At 43.8% G+C, this 21,658-nt stretch overlaps 1 protein-coding gene across 1 annotated transcript in view; it reads left to right on the forward strand.

Moving 5' to 3' along the window:
• Window positions 1-21,658, forward strand: part of tbc1d5 (TBC1 domain family, member 5) — a 392,441-nt gene that overhangs the window by 144,496 nt on the left and 226,287 nt on the right. Inside the window, exon 4 of the mRNA XM_055656596.1 lies at window positions 7,219-7,370. Coding sequence (XP_055512571.1) covers window positions 7,253-7,370 — 118 coding nt within the window. The 5' untranslated portion in view covers window positions 7,219-7,252. The remainder of the gene's footprint in view (window positions 1-7,218; window positions 7,371-21,658) is intronic.

The raw sequence follows: 21,658 nt of genomic DNA on the forward strand, positions 1-21,658 counted from the left end.
GGGGGATCTTATAGAAACTTACAAAATTCTTAAGGGGTTGGACAGGCTAGATACAGGAAGATTGTTCCCGATGTTGAGGAAGTCCAGAACAAGGGGTCACAGTTTAAGGATAAAGGGGAAACCTTTTAGGACTGAGATGAGAAAAACATTTTTTCACAGAGAGTGGTGAATCTCTGGAACTCTCTGCCACAGAATGTAGTTGAGGCCAGTTCATTGGCTATATTTAAGAGGGAGTTAGATGTGGCCCTTGTGGCTAAAGGGATCAGGGGGTATGGAGAGAAAGCAGGTACAGGATACTGAGATGGATGAACAGCCATGATCATATTGAATTGCGGTGCAGGCTCGAAGGGCCGAATGGCCTACTCCTGCACCTATTTTCTATGTTATTTGTCACAACACTCCATGCCTAATTGTTGCCTTAGCCTTGAAATGGTTTATTTGTTGTGAACAGAATGGGAAATTGTCTAATATCAGGGATTGCCTTTGGCTATGATCTTTTGCTGGAAGATAAGTCCAGCAGCTGAAAATGATTGGGGCTGAGGATATTACCCTGAAGAATTCCTACAGAAATGGTTTGGGCGTGGGATCCCTGACACCCACAACTATCTTCCTTTGTGCATGTTAGTAGTCTAATCATTGAATTGCTTTCCCTTAATGCCCATTACATTAACTTCTACTTGGGATCCTTGATACCACACTTGGCCAAATGTGGCCTTGACATAAAGGGCAGTCGTTCGTGGAGAATCAGTTTGTTGCTGTTTGCCTGGGCCATGATTGTAATGTCTGAAGCCATATTCCTAAGTTCTAAGAGCAGTATTTGGCCCATTTGGAAAAATGGGCTGAAAGATGGCAGATGGAGTTTAATGCTGATAAATGTGAGGTTCTACACCTTGGCAGGACAAATCAAAATAGGACGTACATGGTAAATGGTAGGGAATTGAAGAATACAGTTGAACAGAGGGATCTGGGTATAACCGTGCATAGTTCCTTGAAGGTGGAATCTCATATAGATAGGGTGGTAAAGAAAGCTTTTGGTATGCTAGCCTTTATAAATCAGAGCATTGAGTATAGAAGCTGGGATGTATTTAAAAAACAAGGCATTGAAGATTCCAAATCTGGAGTATGGTGTTACAATTTAAGGGCCCAATTCTAGGCAGGATGTCAACAAAATAGAGAGAGTACAGAGGAGACCTAGAATGTTGCCTGGGTTTCAACAACTAAGGGGACAGACATAGGTTGGCTGTTAGGTCTTTATTCTCTGGGGCGCAGAAGGTTAAGGGGGGACTTGTTAGAGGTCTTTAAAATAATGAGAGGGATAGACAGGGTTGATGTGGACAAGCTTTTCCCTTTGAGAATAGGGAAGATTCAAACAAGAGGACATGACTTCAGAATTAAGGGACAGAAGTTTAGGGATAATATTTGAGGGGGAACTTCTTTACTCAGAGAGTGGTAGCGGTGTGGAATGAGCTTCCAGTGGAAGTGGTGGAGGCAGGTTCATTGGTATATTGGTTTTTAAAAATAAATTGGATAGGCATATGGATGAGAAGGGAATGGAGGGTTATGGTATGAGTGCAGGCAGGTGGGACTAAGGGTAAAAAAAAAAATTAGTTCGGCACGGACTTGTAGGGCCGAGATGGCCTGTTTCCGTGCTGTAATTGTTATATGGTTATATAAAGTCTACTCTGCCATTCAATTATTGCTGATCTATCTTTCCTTCTCAACCCTATTCTCCTGCCTTTGTACCATAACTAGGTATGTTGCAAAGCCTACCTGAAGCGTCGCTGAAAATCTGTCCCAGCCCGTGTGCGCGATTTTGGCGCTGTTTAGAGGGGGGCGGGTTTAAAACGCGATTTTCCCTAGGCTGTTCAAATCGAGGGTTTTCAGCCTAGTTAATTATTAACGAAAGATCGTTGGAAGATTCCGTCGCTTGAGCTATTATTAGTTTTAAGGGATTTCTTGACTTGTTATAGTAGGTTACAAATTAACCTCTAAACCCACGACCGTCGACAACGGGCCAGATCTCATACAAGGGACAACAGAAGGTAGGCTGTTTATTTTTACGTTAAAAAGGGCTTCTTAAGATCCCTTTATACAAAGTTTAATGTTGAGAGTAGCTCATTTTGGGCCCATTATATCCCGCAGTATTTTTCTGGGCATTTGAGGGCACAAATCCACGGCAATATGAACGTTCTAAACCAGCGCGTTCACAGGATCCCACTAGAAAGCTGATTTAAATGGATATTTACAGCAATTGAACACTAAATTCCTTCCATTTGGCCTATAAATTAATGTAAATGAGATTTAAAAATCATGTTTTATTGTGAATTATTTGTGAATATTATTTGGTCACTTTGGCTATTTAAAAATGTTATTCATTTATTAAGAAATGGATAGATGTTTAGATATAGTTAGTAATTGAAGTTTGTAATTAGCTACAATTAGGTTAACTAATTATATGCTTTAATTTCAAGTCATCCAAGTAAGATTGGTTTATATTTTTCAGAATGCTTCAATGTATGATAACTGAAAATTTCATTCAGTTCTCTTAATTTTTAAGAAAGTTATGGGCTTTTGACTGTCCACGATCACAGCTTTTTTGTTATCTTCATAGAAAATCAATAGGGAACAAGATGCTAATTTCCGAGTATGAAAATGCCCATAACTTTTTAAATACTTGAGATATGAAAGTGAATTAGGTGTCAAATTAAACTTCTTTTTATGCTTTATCTGATGGGATAAATTGCAGACTTGATTTTTAAAATCTCAAAATTTTGTAACATTGCTACCATAACCCCTGATACCCTTGCTAATCAAGAATAATGTCCCAGTGAAATCCACACTGGGCATCGGTGATCGGGATATTGATAAATAATTCAGGCCTGATAATGCTATCCATAATCCCTCTGATTCACAATTTGAAAATTGTTTAATAAGCATATATTTCTTATCCCCTCCCCCACTCATCAGAAGCTCATCCTTAGAACAAGAAATTTGTAATGTCACAAAACAATGTCACTGACTTAATTCATGTCCAACATGGATACATAGAAAATAGGCGCAGGAGGAGGCCATTCAGTCCTTCGAGCCAGCACCGCTATTCATTGTGATCATGGCTGATCGTCCCCAATCAATAACCCGTGCCTGCTTTCTATAGAATAGAATAGTTGCTTTATTGTCATTGTAACATGAACCATGTACAACAAAATTTAAAAATGTCAGCCAGTCAGTGCACCATTCAAACATTTCTAAAAGCTAACGATACATACAAGGTAAAATATTAAAAAAAAGATAACCAACTAAAATAAAAATCATGAAAATAGCACGCATAAACACCCAACCCTACATCCTTCTGTCGATTTCACAGTGTACCACAGTCCCTTAGTATGTATCGCCCCTGCGTTCCTTAGCAGCTACATTTAGTGCCTTTATGGCAGTGGGGTAAAAAAACTGTTTTTAAGTCTGTTTGTCCTTGTCCCTGTAGATCTGTACCGTCTGCCTGACGGCAACAGTTCAAACAGGGAGTGTCCGGGGTGGGAAATGTCCTTTATAATATTCTGGGATTTTTTGATACAGCGGGAACTGTGTATGTCCTCCAAGGTAAGGAGAGGGCAGCCGACAATCCTCTGGGCGTTGTCAATGGCCCTCTGGAGCGCTTTCCTCTGAGCCGCTGTGCAGCTGGTGTACCACACGCTTCCCTTGATTCCACTAGTCCCTAGAGCTCTATCTAACTCTGTCTTAAATCCATCCACCGATTTGGCCTCTGTGGCAGGGAATTCCATAAATTCACAACTCTCTGGGTGAAAAAGATTTTTTCTCACCTCAGTCTTAAATGACCTCCCCTTTATTCTAAGACTGTGGCCCCTGGTTCTGGACTCACCCAACATTGGGAACATTTTTCCTGCATCTAGCTTGTCCAGTCCTTTTATAATTTTATATGTTTCTATAAGACACCCCCTCATCCTTCTAAACTCCAGTGAATACAAGCCTAGTCTTTTCAATCTTTCGTCATATGACAGTCCCGCCATCCCAGGGATCAATCTCGTGAACCTACGCTGCACTGCCTCAATCACAAGGATGTCCTTCCTCAAATTAGGAGACCAAAACTGTGCACAATACTCCAGATGTGGTCTTACCAGAGCCCTATAACAACAGCAGAAGAACCTCTTTATTCCTATACTGAAATCCTCTTGTTATGAAGGTCAACATTCCATTAGCTTTCTTCACTGCCTGCTGTACCTGCACGCCAACTTTCAGTGTCTGATGTACAAGGACACCCAGGTCTCGCTGCACCTCCCCTTACCTAACCTAACCCCATTGAGATAAGCATGTTGTTCACTTTCAGCTATCCACCCATTTCATTAATTAATTCTGTTTCAATTCACTCACTGAGCAATAAATTCTGAATTTCAACCAATCTGAAAATAAATTAATTGTGTTTCATCTCCCTGGTATATCTGGCTCAAAATGTAAAATGTATCTCCTGGCTAATGGGAACAGCTTTCTAATTTTTCTAAACCTGTTGAGATCTTGCAAACTGTCATAACTGCCTCTCAAAACACAAAGTGCTGGAGGAACTCAACAGTTCAGGCTTCCAGGACTTTGTACTTTGATTAAGATTCCAATCTGCAGTTTCTTGTGTCTCCAAAATTCCCTCTCCTCTTTGTTTTTAGCAAAGAGATCATGTGCACCTTCTCTGATATACTATGGTTGAATCTTTCATTGCTGGAACTAGTGTATTAAATGTTCTTGTACTACCTCTGAGATCTTCACCTTTTTGATGAAGGGTGAACAGATTTTGATGCCATACTCCAGTTGTGACCTATTGTTGTCCTAAAGAGGTCCAACATAACCTCCCAGGTATTGTACTCTTAATTTTGAATCTGAAGATCCCAAACACTTTTTCAACCACTTTCAATATGCCCTACCACTTCCAAAAACATTTTAGGCACTTGTTCCCAGCTTTTCTGTTCCTGCATACCATTTAGAGCAGTGCCATTTTGTCTGTGCTAGATAGCCTAGATGCTAGGTCTGTAAAGGCTAGTTGATGCTCAAGTTCTGCTTCGGAGGGCCCAGTTGTATAAAGAAATGCTTGGTGCATAGGTGGCCTTGGCATATGAGGAACCCATCTCCTCTTTGTTCCTGGATTTATACAGCCTGTCCTTTCCAAATGGTGTCCAGCACTGATTCGAGGCATTGACACAACTTCCTACAGCCTCTGTTTCTGTTTCCATTGCAGGCAAGCAGAAGCCACGTGATGTCTCAGCACTGCTATAGATGCTCAAATGCTTATAACACAAGAGCAGGCTAATGCCATTGAGTTCTGAATATCTGTACTAAAAGGAGCTTTGAGTGTGTTGAGCACAGTAGCAGTTGGTTGTCTAACAGCTCATTGCTGAGCAGCTGCCCTGGTAAAGCGACTTTGTGTCAAATAAATCAGCCGTCCAGACTCGGAATAATAACATATGTGATTACACTGGTGTCATTTCACCATTGCCCTTCCTGTTTCCTGTCAGCTAGCCAGCACACAGTGCAGCCACACTTGGCAAGATGGGTGTAGTTTGAAGCTAGGCCATCTGGGCATATAACTGATTTTGGGGTTGACATTCTATGGCCATCTGCAGTATTTTACCAGGCTGGCTACTGGGCAAACACTGTTCAGGAACATTAGGTGTGGCAAGGACATGGATAAGGCACCTACTAATTTTGTGTACAATGGTGGTTACTTGACATTGAATCATTCTGCCATAATTGTTTGAAATGTTAATTGATTTTGTTTATATAATTTGCAATAAGAGGTCATGTGGACATCAAAGTGAACAGCAAAAAGGGAACTGACAGTAATGGAGAATTTTCTTCAGAAACACAAGAGACTTCGGGTGCCAAAATCTGGAGTGGAAAACAAATTGCTGGAAGAACTCAGCGGGTCAAGGCAAAGGGATTGTTGGCAATTTGGGTTGAGAATCTGCATCAGACTTAATTCTCTTCACTTTTGTTCACTCATAGACATGGGCAGATGTGGTCAAAGCCAGTGATAAATAGTCATCCCATATGGAGATGATGTTGCGAATCTCCATCTTGAACTCTTCACTGAGCCCTAACGTGTTAGGATTATATGACTGAGGCAACTGGCTGCTTTCTAATGGGAGAGGTTGATAGTGAGGAGGTGTCAGCTGGTGAATTTTATAGATGGTACAAACGGAATGGATTTTGTAGAAGGTACGGACAAAAGCCACAAGGAAAGTAAAGGTTCAGCGTATTATTCAGGTGGGATGCCTGGTCCTGGGCGATAATCTGTTGCAGTAATGGATGTATATAGCTGGTTAAACATTAAGATCAAATCATACTCGTGGTAATGTTAGAAGCCTTTGTGAAACCTGCAGTATTCTTGGCTTCGGTTCTTGTAGTCATACTAAGCTGCTGGCTTCAGATTTTTGATCACTGAAAGGGCAATGCTACAGTCAGTCGTTGACTACACAATTGAAAAGGGGCTCCAGTTGTTCACTCCTCAACTTTCCCTTTCTCTTTCATCCCTTTTCTTTTCATCCCTTTCCCTCTCTTCGTCATGCTTTTGCTTCCTCCTGAGAACTGTGAGGAGTTAGCAAATTTTATGCCCCTGACAACATCCCTGGCAGTCAACCAATGGTTTGAAGCATTGGCTGAAAAACAGTGGGCACAGTGGCACACTATATCATTAACCATCATTACCTTTTATGACTGTGGTCATAGAATATTTTACATGTTGAGGGCATTCATGAACAACTGAAGGTTTTGACAAGGAGATCACAACGTGACAAGGTTCAGACAATAACCCCTTGCATTACAAGGAAAAGAGCTAGAGGCTTAGAAATGTACTGTCCGCTAAGACGTGCTAGAGCTTTTGGTTGCTAATCATTTTAATTGCCCTCCTCATTCACATAATGACTTCCTATCCTCCATATATATCGCTTATTCTGTGTTTTTCTGTAGCAAATATGCCACTGGTCTAACTAATCTGAATGGCACAAGTCACACAACATTTTTTGAACAATTGGAATCAGATCACAATTATAAATGCCCAACAGGTGCTGTGGAAACTATATTTCAGTCTCGGATTCTTAGTTCGGAACCTCAATCAAAACTATGCAGTTCTGAGTCTTGCACCTTATGGTGATGATTGGACTGTCAGCTAATTGATATTCATTCAGTAGTACCAACATATTGCTTTTTTTCTGCTTATAGGTAATTTATTTGGGTACTTGAGGTGACTATCAAGATGTTGTCCTACTCGAGCAGAATTTCAGCCTTTGAAACTAGACATCCTTTGGAAACAGATGCTCAAGAAACTGGAATAGATCCATTACAAAATGAACTGGTAAAAAATGATGATGATGGTGAGTTACAATAAATTGTGGCAGGTGTTCAGTGTTGCAATAGCATTGCATAAGCCAAAGTTGCATGTGTGATATCAATAACATCACGATTACTCCTCCACTGAGTTAATACGTGTCCTTTTGCATGTCTAAGAGTAAAGGTTCCTTTCCATCAGTACTTTGCTTCTTACAATGTTCTCTGTGAAACAGGAAATATGTAACTGTCAAAAAGCCTTACATGGGATTACCTTTCAAAATTTAACAATTTTTTTTAAAAATGTTGTATTATTCAATGTATTAACTGATTTCTAACAGTTTATTTGCTTTTGCTTAAGAAGGTGCAGTAGGTGCTGGTTTACACCGAAGATAGACACAAAATGCTGGAGTAACTCAAATCGCTGGATAGAAGGAATGGGTGATGAGCCTTCTTCAGACTGAAGTCACACATTCCTTCCATCCAGAGATGCTGCGTATCCCGCTGAGTTACTCCAGCAATTTGTGTCTATTTGCTTTTGCTAATGAAGATGCAGAATTGTCAAATGCCCCCAGTTAAGACTGGTTTTAATCTTCAGCAATTTGAGCTTAATATAGCTTCAAGATAGTTACATCAGTCGGGTATTAATGAAATGGACATGCCACTGGGACTGTTTTTCTATAGGTATGATCAGTTAATGAAATGAACACAAATACAGTTATAATAGTTGCTTGAAGCAACCCCATGTTCAATTGTTACCTCCCAATTAATAGACAATAGAAACATATAAACATTCGGCCCTTCGAGCCTGCACCGCCATTCAATATGATCATGGCTGATCATCCAACTCAGTATCCCGTACCTGCCTTCTCTCCATACCCCCTGATCCCTTTAGCCACAAGGGCCACATCTAACTCCCTCTTAAATATAGCCAATGACCTGGCCTCAACTACCTTCTGTGGCAGAGAGTTCCAGAGATTCACCACTCTCTGTGTGAAAAATGTTTTTTCTCATCTCGGTCTTAAAGGATTTCCCCCTTGTAAAGGAGTCAAGTGTGACACACTGTAACTTTACTGAGTCTTTAATAAAGGCACATGTCAAACACGTCCCAGTATTGACTGCATCTAGTCTTCAGGCGTACTGGAACCAAGGGAGGAACAAGGGGAGGATATCACAGTTATACTAAGATGGCTGGGCGTGGTTAGTAGTATTGAGGTAGCTACATTATAGGTTGCATGCATAAACCATCTACACCCCTTATCCTTAAGCTGTGACCCCTTGTCCTGGACTTCCCCAACAATCTTCCTGCATCTAGCCTGTCCAACCCCTTAAGTTTCTATAAGATCCCCCCTCAATCTCCTAAATTCTAGCGAGTATAAGCCGAGTCTATCCAGTCTTTCTTCATATGAAAGTCCTGACATCCCAGGAATCTGTTGCTCAGAAGGGTAAGGAAAAGAAGAGGAGGGCAATTGTAATAGGGGACTATAGTCAGGGGGTCGGATAGGCGATTCTGTGGACACAGACAGGAGACCCGGATGGTAGTTTGCCTCCCTGGTGCCAGGGTCAGGAATGTGTCTGAACGTGTCCAAGAAATCCTGAAATGGGAGGGAGAGGAGCCTGAGGTTGTGGTACCTATAGGTACCAACAACATAGGTAAAAAAAGAGAAGAGGTCCTGAAAGAAGAATTTAGGGAGTTGGGTAGAGAGTTAAGGAGAAGGACTGCAAAGGTAACAATCTCAGGATTACTGCCTGTGCCACACGACAGTGAGAGTAGGAATGGAGCGAGGTGAGGATAAATGAGTGGATGAGGGACTGGTGCAGTGGGTATGGATTCAAGTTTCTGGATCATTGGGACCTCTTTTGGGGAAGGTGTGACCTGTACAGAAAGGCCGGGTTGCACTTGTACTCGAGGGGGACCAATATCCTGGTGGGGAGATTTGCAAAGGCTACTGGGGAGACTTTAAACTAGTATGGTTGAGGGGAGGGACTCGAATTGGGAAAGCTAGCAGTCAGTGTGTGAGGCAGGAGGCAGAGAATGGTAGCACTGGCCCAAAATGTAGGAGAGAGAAGAAAAAGACAATAAACAGAGAATAAGAGAGGGTGGGTTTCTTAAATGTGTATATTTCAATGCTAGGAGCATTGTAAGAAAGGTGGATGAACTTAGAGCCTGGATTGACACCTGGAAGTATGATGTTGTGGCGATCAGTGAAACATGGTTGCAGGAGGGCTGTGATTGGAAACTAAATATTCCAGGATTTCGTTGCTTCAGGTGTGTTAGAATTGGAGGGGCAAGAGGTAGAGGTGTTGCATTGCTTATCAGGGAAGATATTACAGCAGTGCTTTAGCAGGATAGATTAGAGGGCTCATCTAGGGAGGCTATTTGGGTGAAACTGAGAAATGGGAAAGGGGTAGCAACACTTATAGGGGTGTATTATAGACCGCCAAATGGGGAGAGAGAATTGGAAGAGCAAATATGTAAGGAGATTGCAGATATTAGTAGTAAGCACGAGGTAGTGATTGTGGGAAATTTCAATTTTCCACACATAGACTGGGAAACACATTCTGTAAATGGGCTGGATGGGTTGGAGTTTGTAAAATGTGTGCACTCACCCAGCCTATCCAAGTCACCCTGCAGTCTCCTAGCATCCTCCTCACACCTAACACTGCCCCCCAGCTTAGTGTCATCCGCAAACTTGGAGATATTGCCTTCAATTCCCTCATCCAGTTCATTAATATATATTGTAAATAGCTGGGGTCCCAGTACTGAGCCTTGCGGTACCCCACTAGTCACTGCCTGCCATTGTGAAAAGGACCCGTTTACTCCTACTCTTTGCTTCCTGTTTGCCAGCCAGTTCTCTATCCACATCAATACTGAACCCCCAATGCCATGTGCTTTAAGTTTGTATACTAATCTCTTATGTGGGACCTTGTCGAAAGCCTTCTGGAAGTCCAGATACACCACATCCACTGGTTCTCCCCCTATCCACGCTACTAGTTACATCCTCGAAAAATTCTATAAGATTCGTCAGACATGATTTTACCTTTCGTAATCCATGCTGACTTTGTCCAATGATTTCACCACTTTCCAAATGTGCTGCTATCCCATCTTTAATAACTGACTCTAGCAGTTTCCCCACTACTGATGTTAGGCTAACTGGTCTGTAATTCCCCGTTTTCTCTCTCCCTCCCTTCTTAAAAAGTGGGGTTACGTTTGCTACCCGCCAATCCTCTGGAACTACTCCAGAATCTAAAGAGTTTTGAAAGATTATTACTAACTACTCCTCAAACAGGAGTACTTATTGTTAAGGTGTACAGCCACCGGGGTACTCTCTAGTCAATGCCTGTGCCCCTTACCTCTCCCAACCGTGACCCACTTGCGTGCCTCCTGTGGTCTTGGACTTCCTCGCTCTCCCTGACCAGACGGAGGTCATCGAGCTGCTGCTCCAGGTTCCTAATACGGTCCCTTAGGAGCCCCATCTCGATGCACCTGGCACAGATGTGGACGTCTGTAAGGCTGTCAGATTCCTTGATCTCCCACATCGGATATCCAGAACAGTAAACTGCCCTGGAACTCATTCTCCCCTCTTACCCAGGATACAATACAAAACAAACTGTCACAATACAATCAGCAGGGATCTGACTCCCAATCAGCTGCTCCCTCTTGTCAGCTTCCACCAATCAGCGGCTTCCTCAAGCCCACTTGTTTTGAAGTGCGAATGGAACTTGAAACGTTGCAGTTTTTGGTTCCTCCCTCGGCGACCTCTCCAAAGGCTCTCGGGCCTCTGTAAGCAACAAGCCCCACGCTCGGGTTTTATCCCTACCGCTCGGGTGTAGCTCCTCCCTCTGCGACCTCTCCAACGGCTCTCGGGCCCTATCTAGCTGTCTCTTGAAAGCATCCAGAGAGCCTGCCTCCACCGCCCTCTGAGGTAGAGAATTCCACAGACTCGCCACTCTCTGTGAGAAAAAGTGTTTCCTCGTCTCCGTTCTAAATGGCTTACTTCCTATTCTTAAACTGTGGCCCCTGGTTCTAAACTCCCCCAACATCGGGAACACGTTTCCTGCCACTAGCATGTCCAAGCCCTTAACAATCTTATATGTTTGAATGAGATTCCCTCTCATCCTTCTAAAGTCCAGAGTGTACAAGCCCAGCTGCTCTTAGCATATGACAGACCCGCCATCCCGGGTATTAACCTTGTAAACCTACACTGACCAAAACTGCACACAATACTCCAGGTGTGGTCTCACTAGGGCTCTGTACAACTGCAGAAGGACCTCTTTGCTCCTATATTCGATTCCTCTTGTTATAAAGGCCAACATGCCATTCGCTTTCTTCACTGCCTGCTGTATCTGTATGCTTACTTTCCTAGACTGATGTACAAGGACCCCCAGATCCCGTTGTACTTCCCCTTTTCCCAACTTGACGCCATTTAGATAGTAATCTGCCTTCCTGTTTTTGCTACCAAAGTGGATAACCTCACATTTATCCACATTAAACTTCATCTGCCATGCATCTGCCCACTCCCCCAACCTGTCCAAGCCACGCTGCATTCTCATAGCATCCTCATCACAGTTCATACTGCCACCCAGCTTTGTGTCATCTGCAAAATTGTTAATGTTACTTTGAATCCCTTCATCCAAATCATTGATGTATATTGTAAATAGCTGCGGTCCCAGCACCGAGCCTTGCGGTACCCCACTAGTCACTGCCTGCCATTCTAGAAACATAGAAAATAGGTGCAGGAGTAGGTCATTCGGCCCTTCGAGCCTGCACCGCCATTCAATATGATCATGGCTGATCATCCAACTCAGAAAGGGATCCGTTAATCCCTACTCTTTGTTTCCTGTCTGCCAACCACTTCTCTATCCATGTCAGCACTCTACCCCCAATACCATGTACCCTAATTTTGCCCACTAATCTCCTATGTGGGACCTTATTAAATGCTTTCTGAAAGTCCAGGTACATCTACTGGCTCTCCCTTGTCCATTTTCCTAGTTACATCTTCAAAATATTCCAGAAGATTAGTCAAGCATGATTTCCTCTTCGTAAATCCATGCTGACTTGGACCGATCATGTTACTGCTGTCCAAATGTTCGGCTATCTCATCTTTTATAATTGACTCCAGCATCTTCCCCACCACCGATGTAAGGCTAACTGGTCCATAATTCCCCGTTTTCTCTCTCCCGCCTTTCTTAAAAAGTGGGATAACATTAGCTGCCGTCCAATCCACAGGAACTGATCCTGAGTCTATAGAACAATGGAAAATTATCACCAATGCATCCATGATTTCTAGAGCCACTTCCTTAAGTACCCTGGGATGCAGACCATCAGGCCCTGGGGATTTATCAGCCTTCAGTCCCATCAGTCTATCCAACACCATTTCCTGCCTAATGTGAATTTTTTTCAGTTCCTCCGTCACCCCAGATCTTCTGGCCACTACTATATCAGGAAGATTGTTTGTGTCCTCCTTAGTGAAGACGGATCCAAAGTACCTGTTCAACTCATCTGCCATTTCCTTGTTCCGCATAATAAATTCACCTTTTTCAGTCTTCAAGGGTCCAACTTTGGTCTTAACTAATTTTTTCCTCTTCACATACCTAAATAAGCTTTTACTATCCTGCTTTATATTCTTGGCTAGCTTACCGTCATACCTCATCTTTTCTCCCCGTATTGTCTTTTTGGTTATCTTCTGTTGTTCTTTAAACATTACCCAATCCTCTTGCTTCCCGCTCATCTTTGCTACGTTGTACTTCTTCGCTTTAATTTTTATACTGTCTCTGACGTCCCTTGTCAGCCATGGTCATCCCTTTCTCCCCTAAGAATCTTTCTTCCTCTTAGGAATGAACTGATCCTGCACCTTCTGTATTATTTCTAGAAACACCTGCCATTTTTGTTCCACTGTCATCCTTGCTAGTGTATCTTTCCAGTCAACTTTGGCCAGATCCTCCCTCATGGCCACATAGTCCCCTTTATTCAACTGCAACACTGACACCTCCGATCTACCCTTCTCCCTCTCCAATTGTAGATTAAGCCTGACCATGTTATGGTCACTGCCTGCTAATGGCTCATTAACCTCGAGGTCCTTTAACAAATCCGGTTCATTACATAACACTAAATCCAGAATTGCCTTCTCCCTGGTAGGCTCCAATACAAGCTGTTCAAAGAATCCATCACAAAGGCACTCTACAAAGTCCCTTTCTTGGGGTCCAGTACCAACCTGATTTTCCCAGTCTACCTGCATGTTGAAATCTCCCATAACAACCACAGCATTACTTTTGCTACATGCCAATTTTAACTCCTGATTCAACTTGCGCCCTATGTCCAGACCACTGTTTGGGGGCCTGTAGATTAGTCCCATTAGGGTGTTTTTACCCTTACAATTCCTTAGTTCTATTCATACTGACTCCACATCTCCTGTTTCAATGTCACCCATTGCAAGGGACTGAATTTCATTCCTCACCAACAGGGCAACCCAACCCCCTCTGCCCACCTGTCTGTCTAACATCCATTTAATTGTATATTACTAATTGCAAAAAATAGCGTAACAAATTTTATTTGGAATATAATCAATGTTAATTTATAAGTGCAGTTCTACAAATTATGAAGGTCATTTGGAGTCGTTCTGCTTGAGTAATTGCAATTGAGCAATTGAAATTCAATTTTCATTTTGGTAACCTAAAGCAGAAAAAATATTTTTCCCAGGTATAATGTATATCTTCAAATTTATGCTCATGTTGTGGCTCAATCATTTGTTTGCCTGTAGGTATACTGGAACATGTGTAATGTTTTGTTCAGTCACTTAATGCAGAAACCAGCATATCAGGATTCAATGTTACTTTGAATCCCTTCATCCAAATCATTGATGTATATTGTAAATAGCTGCGGTCCCAGCACCAAGCCTTGTGGTACCCCACTAGTCACTGCCTGCCATTCTAGAAGCATAGAAACATAGAAAATAGGTGCAGGAGTAGGCCATTCGGCCCTTCGAGCCTGCACCGCCATTCAATATGATCATGGCTGATCATCCAACTCAGAAAGGGATCCGTTAATCCCTACTCTTTGTTTCCTGTCTGCCAACCACTTCTCTATCCATGTCAGCACTCTACCCCCAATACCATGTACCCTAATTTTGCCCACTAATCTCCTATGTGGGACCTTATCAAATGCTTTCTGAAAGTCCAGGTACACTACATCCACTGGCTCTCCCTTGTCCATTTTCCTAGTTACATCTTCAAAATATTCCAGAAGATTAGTCAAGCATGATTTCCCTTCGTAAATCCATGCTGACTCGGACCGATCATGTTACTGCTATCCAAATGTTCGGCTATCTCATCTTTTATAATTGACTCCAGCATCTTCCCCACCACCGATGTCAGGCTAACTGGTCCATAATTCCCCGTTTTCTCTCTCCCGCCTTTCTTAAAAAGTGGGATAACATTAGCTGCCCTCCAATCCACAGGAACTGATCCTGAGTCTATAGAACATTGGAAAATTATCACCAATGCATCCATGATTTCTAGAGCCACTTCCTTAAGTACCCTGGGATGCAGACTATCAGGCCCTGGGGATTTATCAGCCTTCAGTCCCATCAGTCTATCCAACACCATTTCCTGCCTAATGTGAATTTCCTTCTGTTCCTCCGTCACCCCAGATCTTCTGGCCACTACTATATCAGGAAGATTGTTTGTGTCCTCCTTAGTGAAGACAGATCCAAAGTACCTGTTCAACTCATCTGCCATTTCCTTGTTCCGCATAATAAATTCACCTTTGATTGATAAATAATCTAGTTTGCACATTTACTGTACAGTTTTGAACCAAAGTTGTATGTACTTATACTTTCCTCCTGTGAAACGGCCTCTTCTTCTATGTGGCCCTTTCTCGTTCTTCACTTGTGTATCCCTCTCTTCACATCTGTGTGCACTTCCATCTTTCATTCTCTTTTTGTTTTGCCCCACTCCCATCTTTCCTCTAAGCTCCCACTGCCCTTGTAATCTGTCCTTCTATTTACTTTTGTCTTATAGACACGGGCACCCTCTCAGTATGTGGGCATGTATTTCTCCGTGCAGTCTCCTCTCTACATCTGCTCTGCCCCGCTCATCTTTTCCCATATGTTCTTCCTTTGCGCTATGTTTTTCTGCACACAACTCGCATATCCTAACCCCCCACCGCCTCCCTCCATGGTCAACTCAGTCCAGTTTTCACTGCAACAAATCTTGGACAACTCGATCTGCTCTCCAACTCGCTTTCCCTGTTTCCATTTTTTTCAAATTTTCGCTTTTATCCGTCTCCCTTCCCTGAGTTAGATATTCACTAGGCTATTCACCGCCCACTCCCTTGTCATCAGTCTGAAGACGGGTCTCGACCCAAAACGTCACCTGTTCCTTTTCTCCAGAGATGCTGCAGTTATTCCAGCATTTTGTGCTTATCTTTGATTTAAGCCAGCACCTGCAGTTCCATCCTACACATTCACTGGGCTAGATTGTTCTTGACCTACCTGCATCTCGTATTCACTTCCCATTCGTCTCCGTGTGTGCATACAATGCTTTTGTGGTCCTGTGCCTGGCTTTGCCGCAATGCAGTGGAGCAGTCCATCATCAATGACGGCATCAACAAGTGTATACAATCATTAGCGGAATAGATAAGGTGAATGCACAGTCTTTTACCCATAGTAGGGGAATAAAGAATCAGTGAACCCGTTTAAGGTGAGAGGGACAAGAGGAGGCAGATACTGTAACAGCATTTTGTACAAGTAGGTAGACACAAAATGCTGGAGTAACTCAGCGGGACAGGCAGCATCTCTGGAGAGTAGGAATGGGTGAAGTTTCGGGTCGAGACCCTTCAAGTACATGGATATTAAAGGTTTAGAGAGATATGGACCAAATGCGGGCAACTGGAGCTAGCTTAGATGGGGCATTGTGGTTGGCATGGACAGATTGAACTGAAGGGTCTACTGGAGAGTGGTGAATCTCTGGAACTCTCTGCCACAGAGGGTAGTTGAGGCCAGTTCATTGGCTATATTTAAGAGGGAGTTAGATGTGGCCCTTGTGGCTAAGGGGATCAGGGGGTATGGAGAGAAGGCAGGTACGGGATACTGAGTTGGATGATCAGCCATGATCATATTGAATGGCGGTGCAGGCTCAAAGGGCCCGAATGGCCTACTCCTGCACCTAATTTCTATGTTTCTATGTTTCTGTGCTGTATGACTGTGATTGGACCTCATACAGTGGATTATTCCTGTATTCCTTCGTCAGAATACCCTGACAGTCTTTTGACAGATCATGCCTCTTCAGCTTTTTCGCAATGTCTCTGATGGTCAAAGATGATTAAAGATAATATAAGTAGAGAACAATAACTTAAAATAAATAAGTACATTTATTTGAAACACTTAACTGATGAATTAAAAATATCAGTATCAATTAAAGTAAGATATTGAGTTCAGCAATGGAGCAGGAGGTCAGATGTAGTGAACTACTTCTGAATAATATACCACTGGTAAATACCAACAACTGGTAAATACGTGATCAGAATGATGGTTTGCACAAAGACAGAACTGTAATTTACCAAATTTTTGAAGAGACCAACATTTGCAAAAGTAAATCTGCATTGCAGATACAAGTCCAGGTTTGGTAAAATAAGGGAAGTTAATCAATATTTCATCTTACTACTTTGTATTCTTGCTAATGTGCAAGTGATGGTAAGGACAGGTGAATTTGTGCTGAGGAGTTGGTGTTGGGGGCAGTTCAGATTCGTGGTACATGCGACTGGAATATTTTTATAGTAACTGAAAACTGACTAAGGGACATGACTTCAGAATTAAGGGACAGAAGTTTAGGGGTAATATGAGGGGGAACTTCTTTACGCAGAGAGTGGTGGCGGTGTGGAATGAGCTCCCAGTGGAAGTGGTGGAGGCAGGTTCATTGGTATCATTTAAAAATAAATTGGATAGGCATATGGATGAGAAGGGAATGGAGGGTTATGGTACGAGTGCAGGCAGGTGGGACTAAGGGGAAAAAAATTTGTTCGGCATGGACTTGTAGGGCCGAGATGGCCTGTTTCCGTGCTGTAATTGTTATATGGTTATATGGACGTATAGGACTGGCAGCTTAATTTTCCAGGATACAGGTGCTACAGACAAGACGAGGAGTTGCTTTATTGATTAAGGAGAATGTCCTGGCAATAGCCCGAGAATACATTACTGATGGGTCATCCAAGGGCGTAGATGTGGTGGCTTTTGTCAAATGCATTCAGGAGAATTTCATTCGGCATTATGTAAAGGACCCTACAAGGGTGAGGGCAAACCTTGATCTACTCTTAAGAAGTTAGGATGGGTAAGTGACTGAATTGTCGGTGGCTGAGCCATTCAAGAATTAATGTTCTGAATTGGAACAAGTCAACTTTAACTTGCGGCCCATCTCGTCCTTATCCATAACTATTTTAAAGATACCAGAAGTATGGTCACTGGTCCCAAAAGGCTCAGCCTTTCTTCAGCCCTTCATTCCTTTGTGTCAACTTCGGGAAGCTCCACAATGACCGTTATGGAGATAATTTACTTACTAAAAAAACATCCCAAATCAAACATTCTGACGAATCATCGGCCATCGATATAGCTCAAATCCTTAAGTTAATGTACCATTAGATCACATCTGAGAAAATGTTTGGTTTTCTCTAATAATGTAACGTTCGTTTTCTGGGACACCAAACCATGTGATATTCATAAACATGAAAAGGAATAAGAGATATGTGCACTTATTGTGCCAACCAGGTCACTGGTGACACCACACGACAACCATTGCACAGCGAGATGAGTATAAGTCCTGGATTGCTGGTTGGGGTGATCTGGTGATCTTCTCTGCTGTCCTCACCACTCTCTGTAGGGCCTTCTGGTCAGCAGCAGAGCAACAGCCATACCAGACTGAGAGACTGCTGGTAAGAATGCTCGCAATGGCACCCCTGTAAAAAGTGGTGAGGGCAGAAGGGGGGAGGTTGGCTCTCCTCATCCGTCGAAGGAAGTGGAGGCGTTGCTGTGCTTTCTTGACTAGGGAGATGGTGTTGATGGACCATGTCTGATCATCTGTGATGTGCACTGCCAGGAACTTGGTGCTTTTCACAGACTCCACTGCACTGCCATTGATGGTGAGTGGGGTGTGTGCTGTCTGTTTCTTCCTGAAGTCCACAGTTATTTATTTTGTTTTATTGACATTGAGTTGAAGGTTATTGATGTCACACCAGTTGATGAGTTGTTGTACCTCCTCTCTGTAGGCTGAGTCGTCATCGTGGCTGATGAGACCCACCACTGTTGTGTCATCTGCGAACTTGATGATGTGGTTCGAATTGTGTTTGGCACAACAGTCATGTGTCATCAGCGTGAACAACAGAGGGCTCAGCACACATCCCTGTGGGACCCCGGTGTTCATGATGGTGGTCTCTGATGAGTTTTTGCCAACTCTTACTGTCTGTGGTCTGTCAGTGAGGAAGTCCAGTAACCAGTTGCATAGTGGGGTGCTGATGCCTATTTCGCCGAGTTTATTCACCAGGTGTTGGGGGATGACTGTGTTGAAGGCGGAGCTGAAGTCGATGAACAGCATCCGCACGTAACTGTTTTTGGTTTCCAGATGAGCCAGGCTTAGGTGGAGTGCTGTTGCTATGGCATCATCAGTGGAACGGTTGGGACGGTACGCAAACTGGAATGGGTCAAGTGTAGAGGGGAGACTGGATGTTATGTGGGCCTTGACCAACCTTTCAAAGCACTTCATCATGATGGACGTGAGTGCTATGGGCCGGTAGTCATTCAGTGTTGAGGCTGGGGATTTCTTGGGTAGCGGTATGATGGTGGTGGCTTTGAAGCATGCTGGTATGATGGCTTGGCTCAGAGAGGTGTTGTAGATGTCAGTGAGAGCCTCTGTGAGTTGGTCAGCACAGTCTCTGAGCACACACCCCGGTATGTTGTCAGGACCTGCTGCTTTTCTGGGGTTCACCTTGAGTAGGGTCCTCCGCACATCAGCTGGGTCCAGGTGAAGTGTTTCATGGGCTGGGCAGGGAGGGGCTTTTGTTGGTGTGGTGGTGTTGTCCTCCTCAAACCGGTTGAAGAAGGTGTTAAGTGTGTTGAGGAAGTCTGTGTTGTCCTCGCACGGTGGGGGTGTAGGCCTGTAGCCGGTGACAGACTGGATGCCTTGCCACAGGCGCTTGGGGTCCTTAGTGTCTGTGAAGTGTGCTTGAATTTTCTGTCCATAGACACGCTTGGCTGTTCTCACACCCCGGTTCAAGTTGGCCTTAGCAGTACTAAGGGCGTCTTTGTCCCCGGACTTGAAAGCAGCATTCCGTGCTCTCAGGAGCTCACGTACCGCCCTGGTGAACCAGGGTTTGTTGTTGGCCCTCGTGGTGAAGTTTTTGATCACGGTCACATCTTCCATGCATTTGAATATATATCCAGTCACAGATTCAGTGCATTCCGTCAAGTTAACATGATGGTTGGTAGTGGCAGCCTCCCTAAAAACGGTCCAATCTGTGCGGTCGAAACAGTCTTTGAGAGCTGAGGTGGCTCCCTCTGGCCATGCTCTGATCTGCTTCACAGATGTCTTGTTCCTAGTCAATAGAGGTCTGTAAGCTGGAATTAGCATAACAGAGAGGTGGTCTGAGTTCCCCAGGTGGGGATGGGGAGCAGCTCTGAATGCCTGTCTGATATTGGTGTAGACTTGGTCGAGTATGTTATTTCCCCTGGTTGCAAAGTTCACATGTTTGTAATAATGTGGTAGTACTGTCTTCAGTTTGGCCTGATTGAAATCGCCAGCGATTATGTAGACAGAGTCCGGGTTAGAGTTCTGCATTGAGCTGATAGACTGATACAATGTAGACAGTGCATCCTTTGTGTTCACACTGGGTGGAATGTACACAGCTGTGATGTTGATGGCTGTGAATTCCCTTGGCATGTAGAATGGTCAGCATTTAATTGTCAAAAATTCTATATCCTCAGAACAATGGCTTGACAAAGTTTCGGCGTTTGTACACCAGTTGTTATTGATGAAAATGCATATACCACCCCCCCGAGATTTACCGCTGAGAGCATGACTCCTGTCTGCCCGGAATGTTGTTAGTCCGTCCAGCTGAATGGCGTTGTCCGAAACGGAGTTGTTAAGCCACGTCTCTGTGAGGATGATGGCGTTGCAGTCTCTGACCTTTCTTTGTGTAGTTCAATCCAGTCTAAGGTAGTCCATTTTGTTTTCCAGCGAACGAACGTTGGATAGCAGAATAGAAGGAAGTGCAGGTCTGTAGGGGTTAGCTTTTAGCCTGGCGCTGATACCCGCTCGGCTGCCCCGCTTGCTAGGTCTAGCACACCGCTTGTGCCGCAAGTTAGGTCTCACACGCCGCGTGCACCGCCTCCAGTGTCGCCTGTGATGGGAGGAGAGTCCGCTGTGATGGGAGGAGAGTCCGCTGCCTTGCAGGCCCCTGGGTCTTGCCGGTGTAGGATGCCTAGCTCGCAGAGTGCCTCGGGTTCCAAAGCCAGTGTAACTCCAGAAAGGTTTTCGTAAAAGTCGAAATTTCTTAGTCCAAGTAGTGTAGTTCTGTTATAGACTACTCTCGCACAAGACGTGACGGTACAGACAACATATTAAACATAAAACGCACATCGCTATCGGGAGCTGGAGTAGCCGCTGCCGTACAGGGCACCGCCATCTTGTAATTAAAGTAGAACCTACCTGCTCCTTTACTCAAATCCTTTTGTTATGAATGATTAAATACCATTCGCTTTGTTCACTGCCTGCTGCACCTGCATACCTACTTTCAATGACTGGTGTACCATGACACCCAGGTCTCGTTGCATCTCCCCTTTTCCTAATCGGTCACCATTTAGATAAAAGTGCTTTCCTGTTTTTGCCACCAAAGTGGATAACCTCACATTTATCCACAGTATACTGCATCTGCCATGCATTTGCCCGCTCACCCAGCCTATCCAAGTCACCTTGCAACCTCCTAGTATCCTCCTCACAGCTAACACCTCCCCCCAGCTTAGTGTCATCCGCAAACTTGGAGATGTTGCATTCAATTCCCTCGTCCAAATCATTAATCTATATTACTAAAAGTCTGATCTTGACCGCTTTTGGCCCACTGTGCTGCGATTTCCCAGAGAACGCCGCGACCTACGGCGGTCATTTTTGGCCACCTCGCTCCGCCTTTTGGGGCAGGAGGATTTTTCCCATCGATGAAAAATCAGAGAGATATTAATGTTTTTTAAAAATTCCCCATTCGCTCTGCTTCCTCCTGCTGGCGGCAGGGGGTGGGACTATAAAACCCGAATGTGTAGTCTCTCACTCAGTCTTTGCCAGACCCAGGAAGCGAGAG

This window comes from Leucoraja erinacea, chromosome 2 (assembly GCF_028641065.1).
Source record: "Leucoraja erinacea ecotype New England chromosome 2, Leri_hhj_1, whole genome shotgun sequence".
NCBI lineage: Eukaryota > Metazoa > Chordata > Chondrichthyes > Rajiformes > Rajidae > Leucoraja > Leucoraja erinaceus.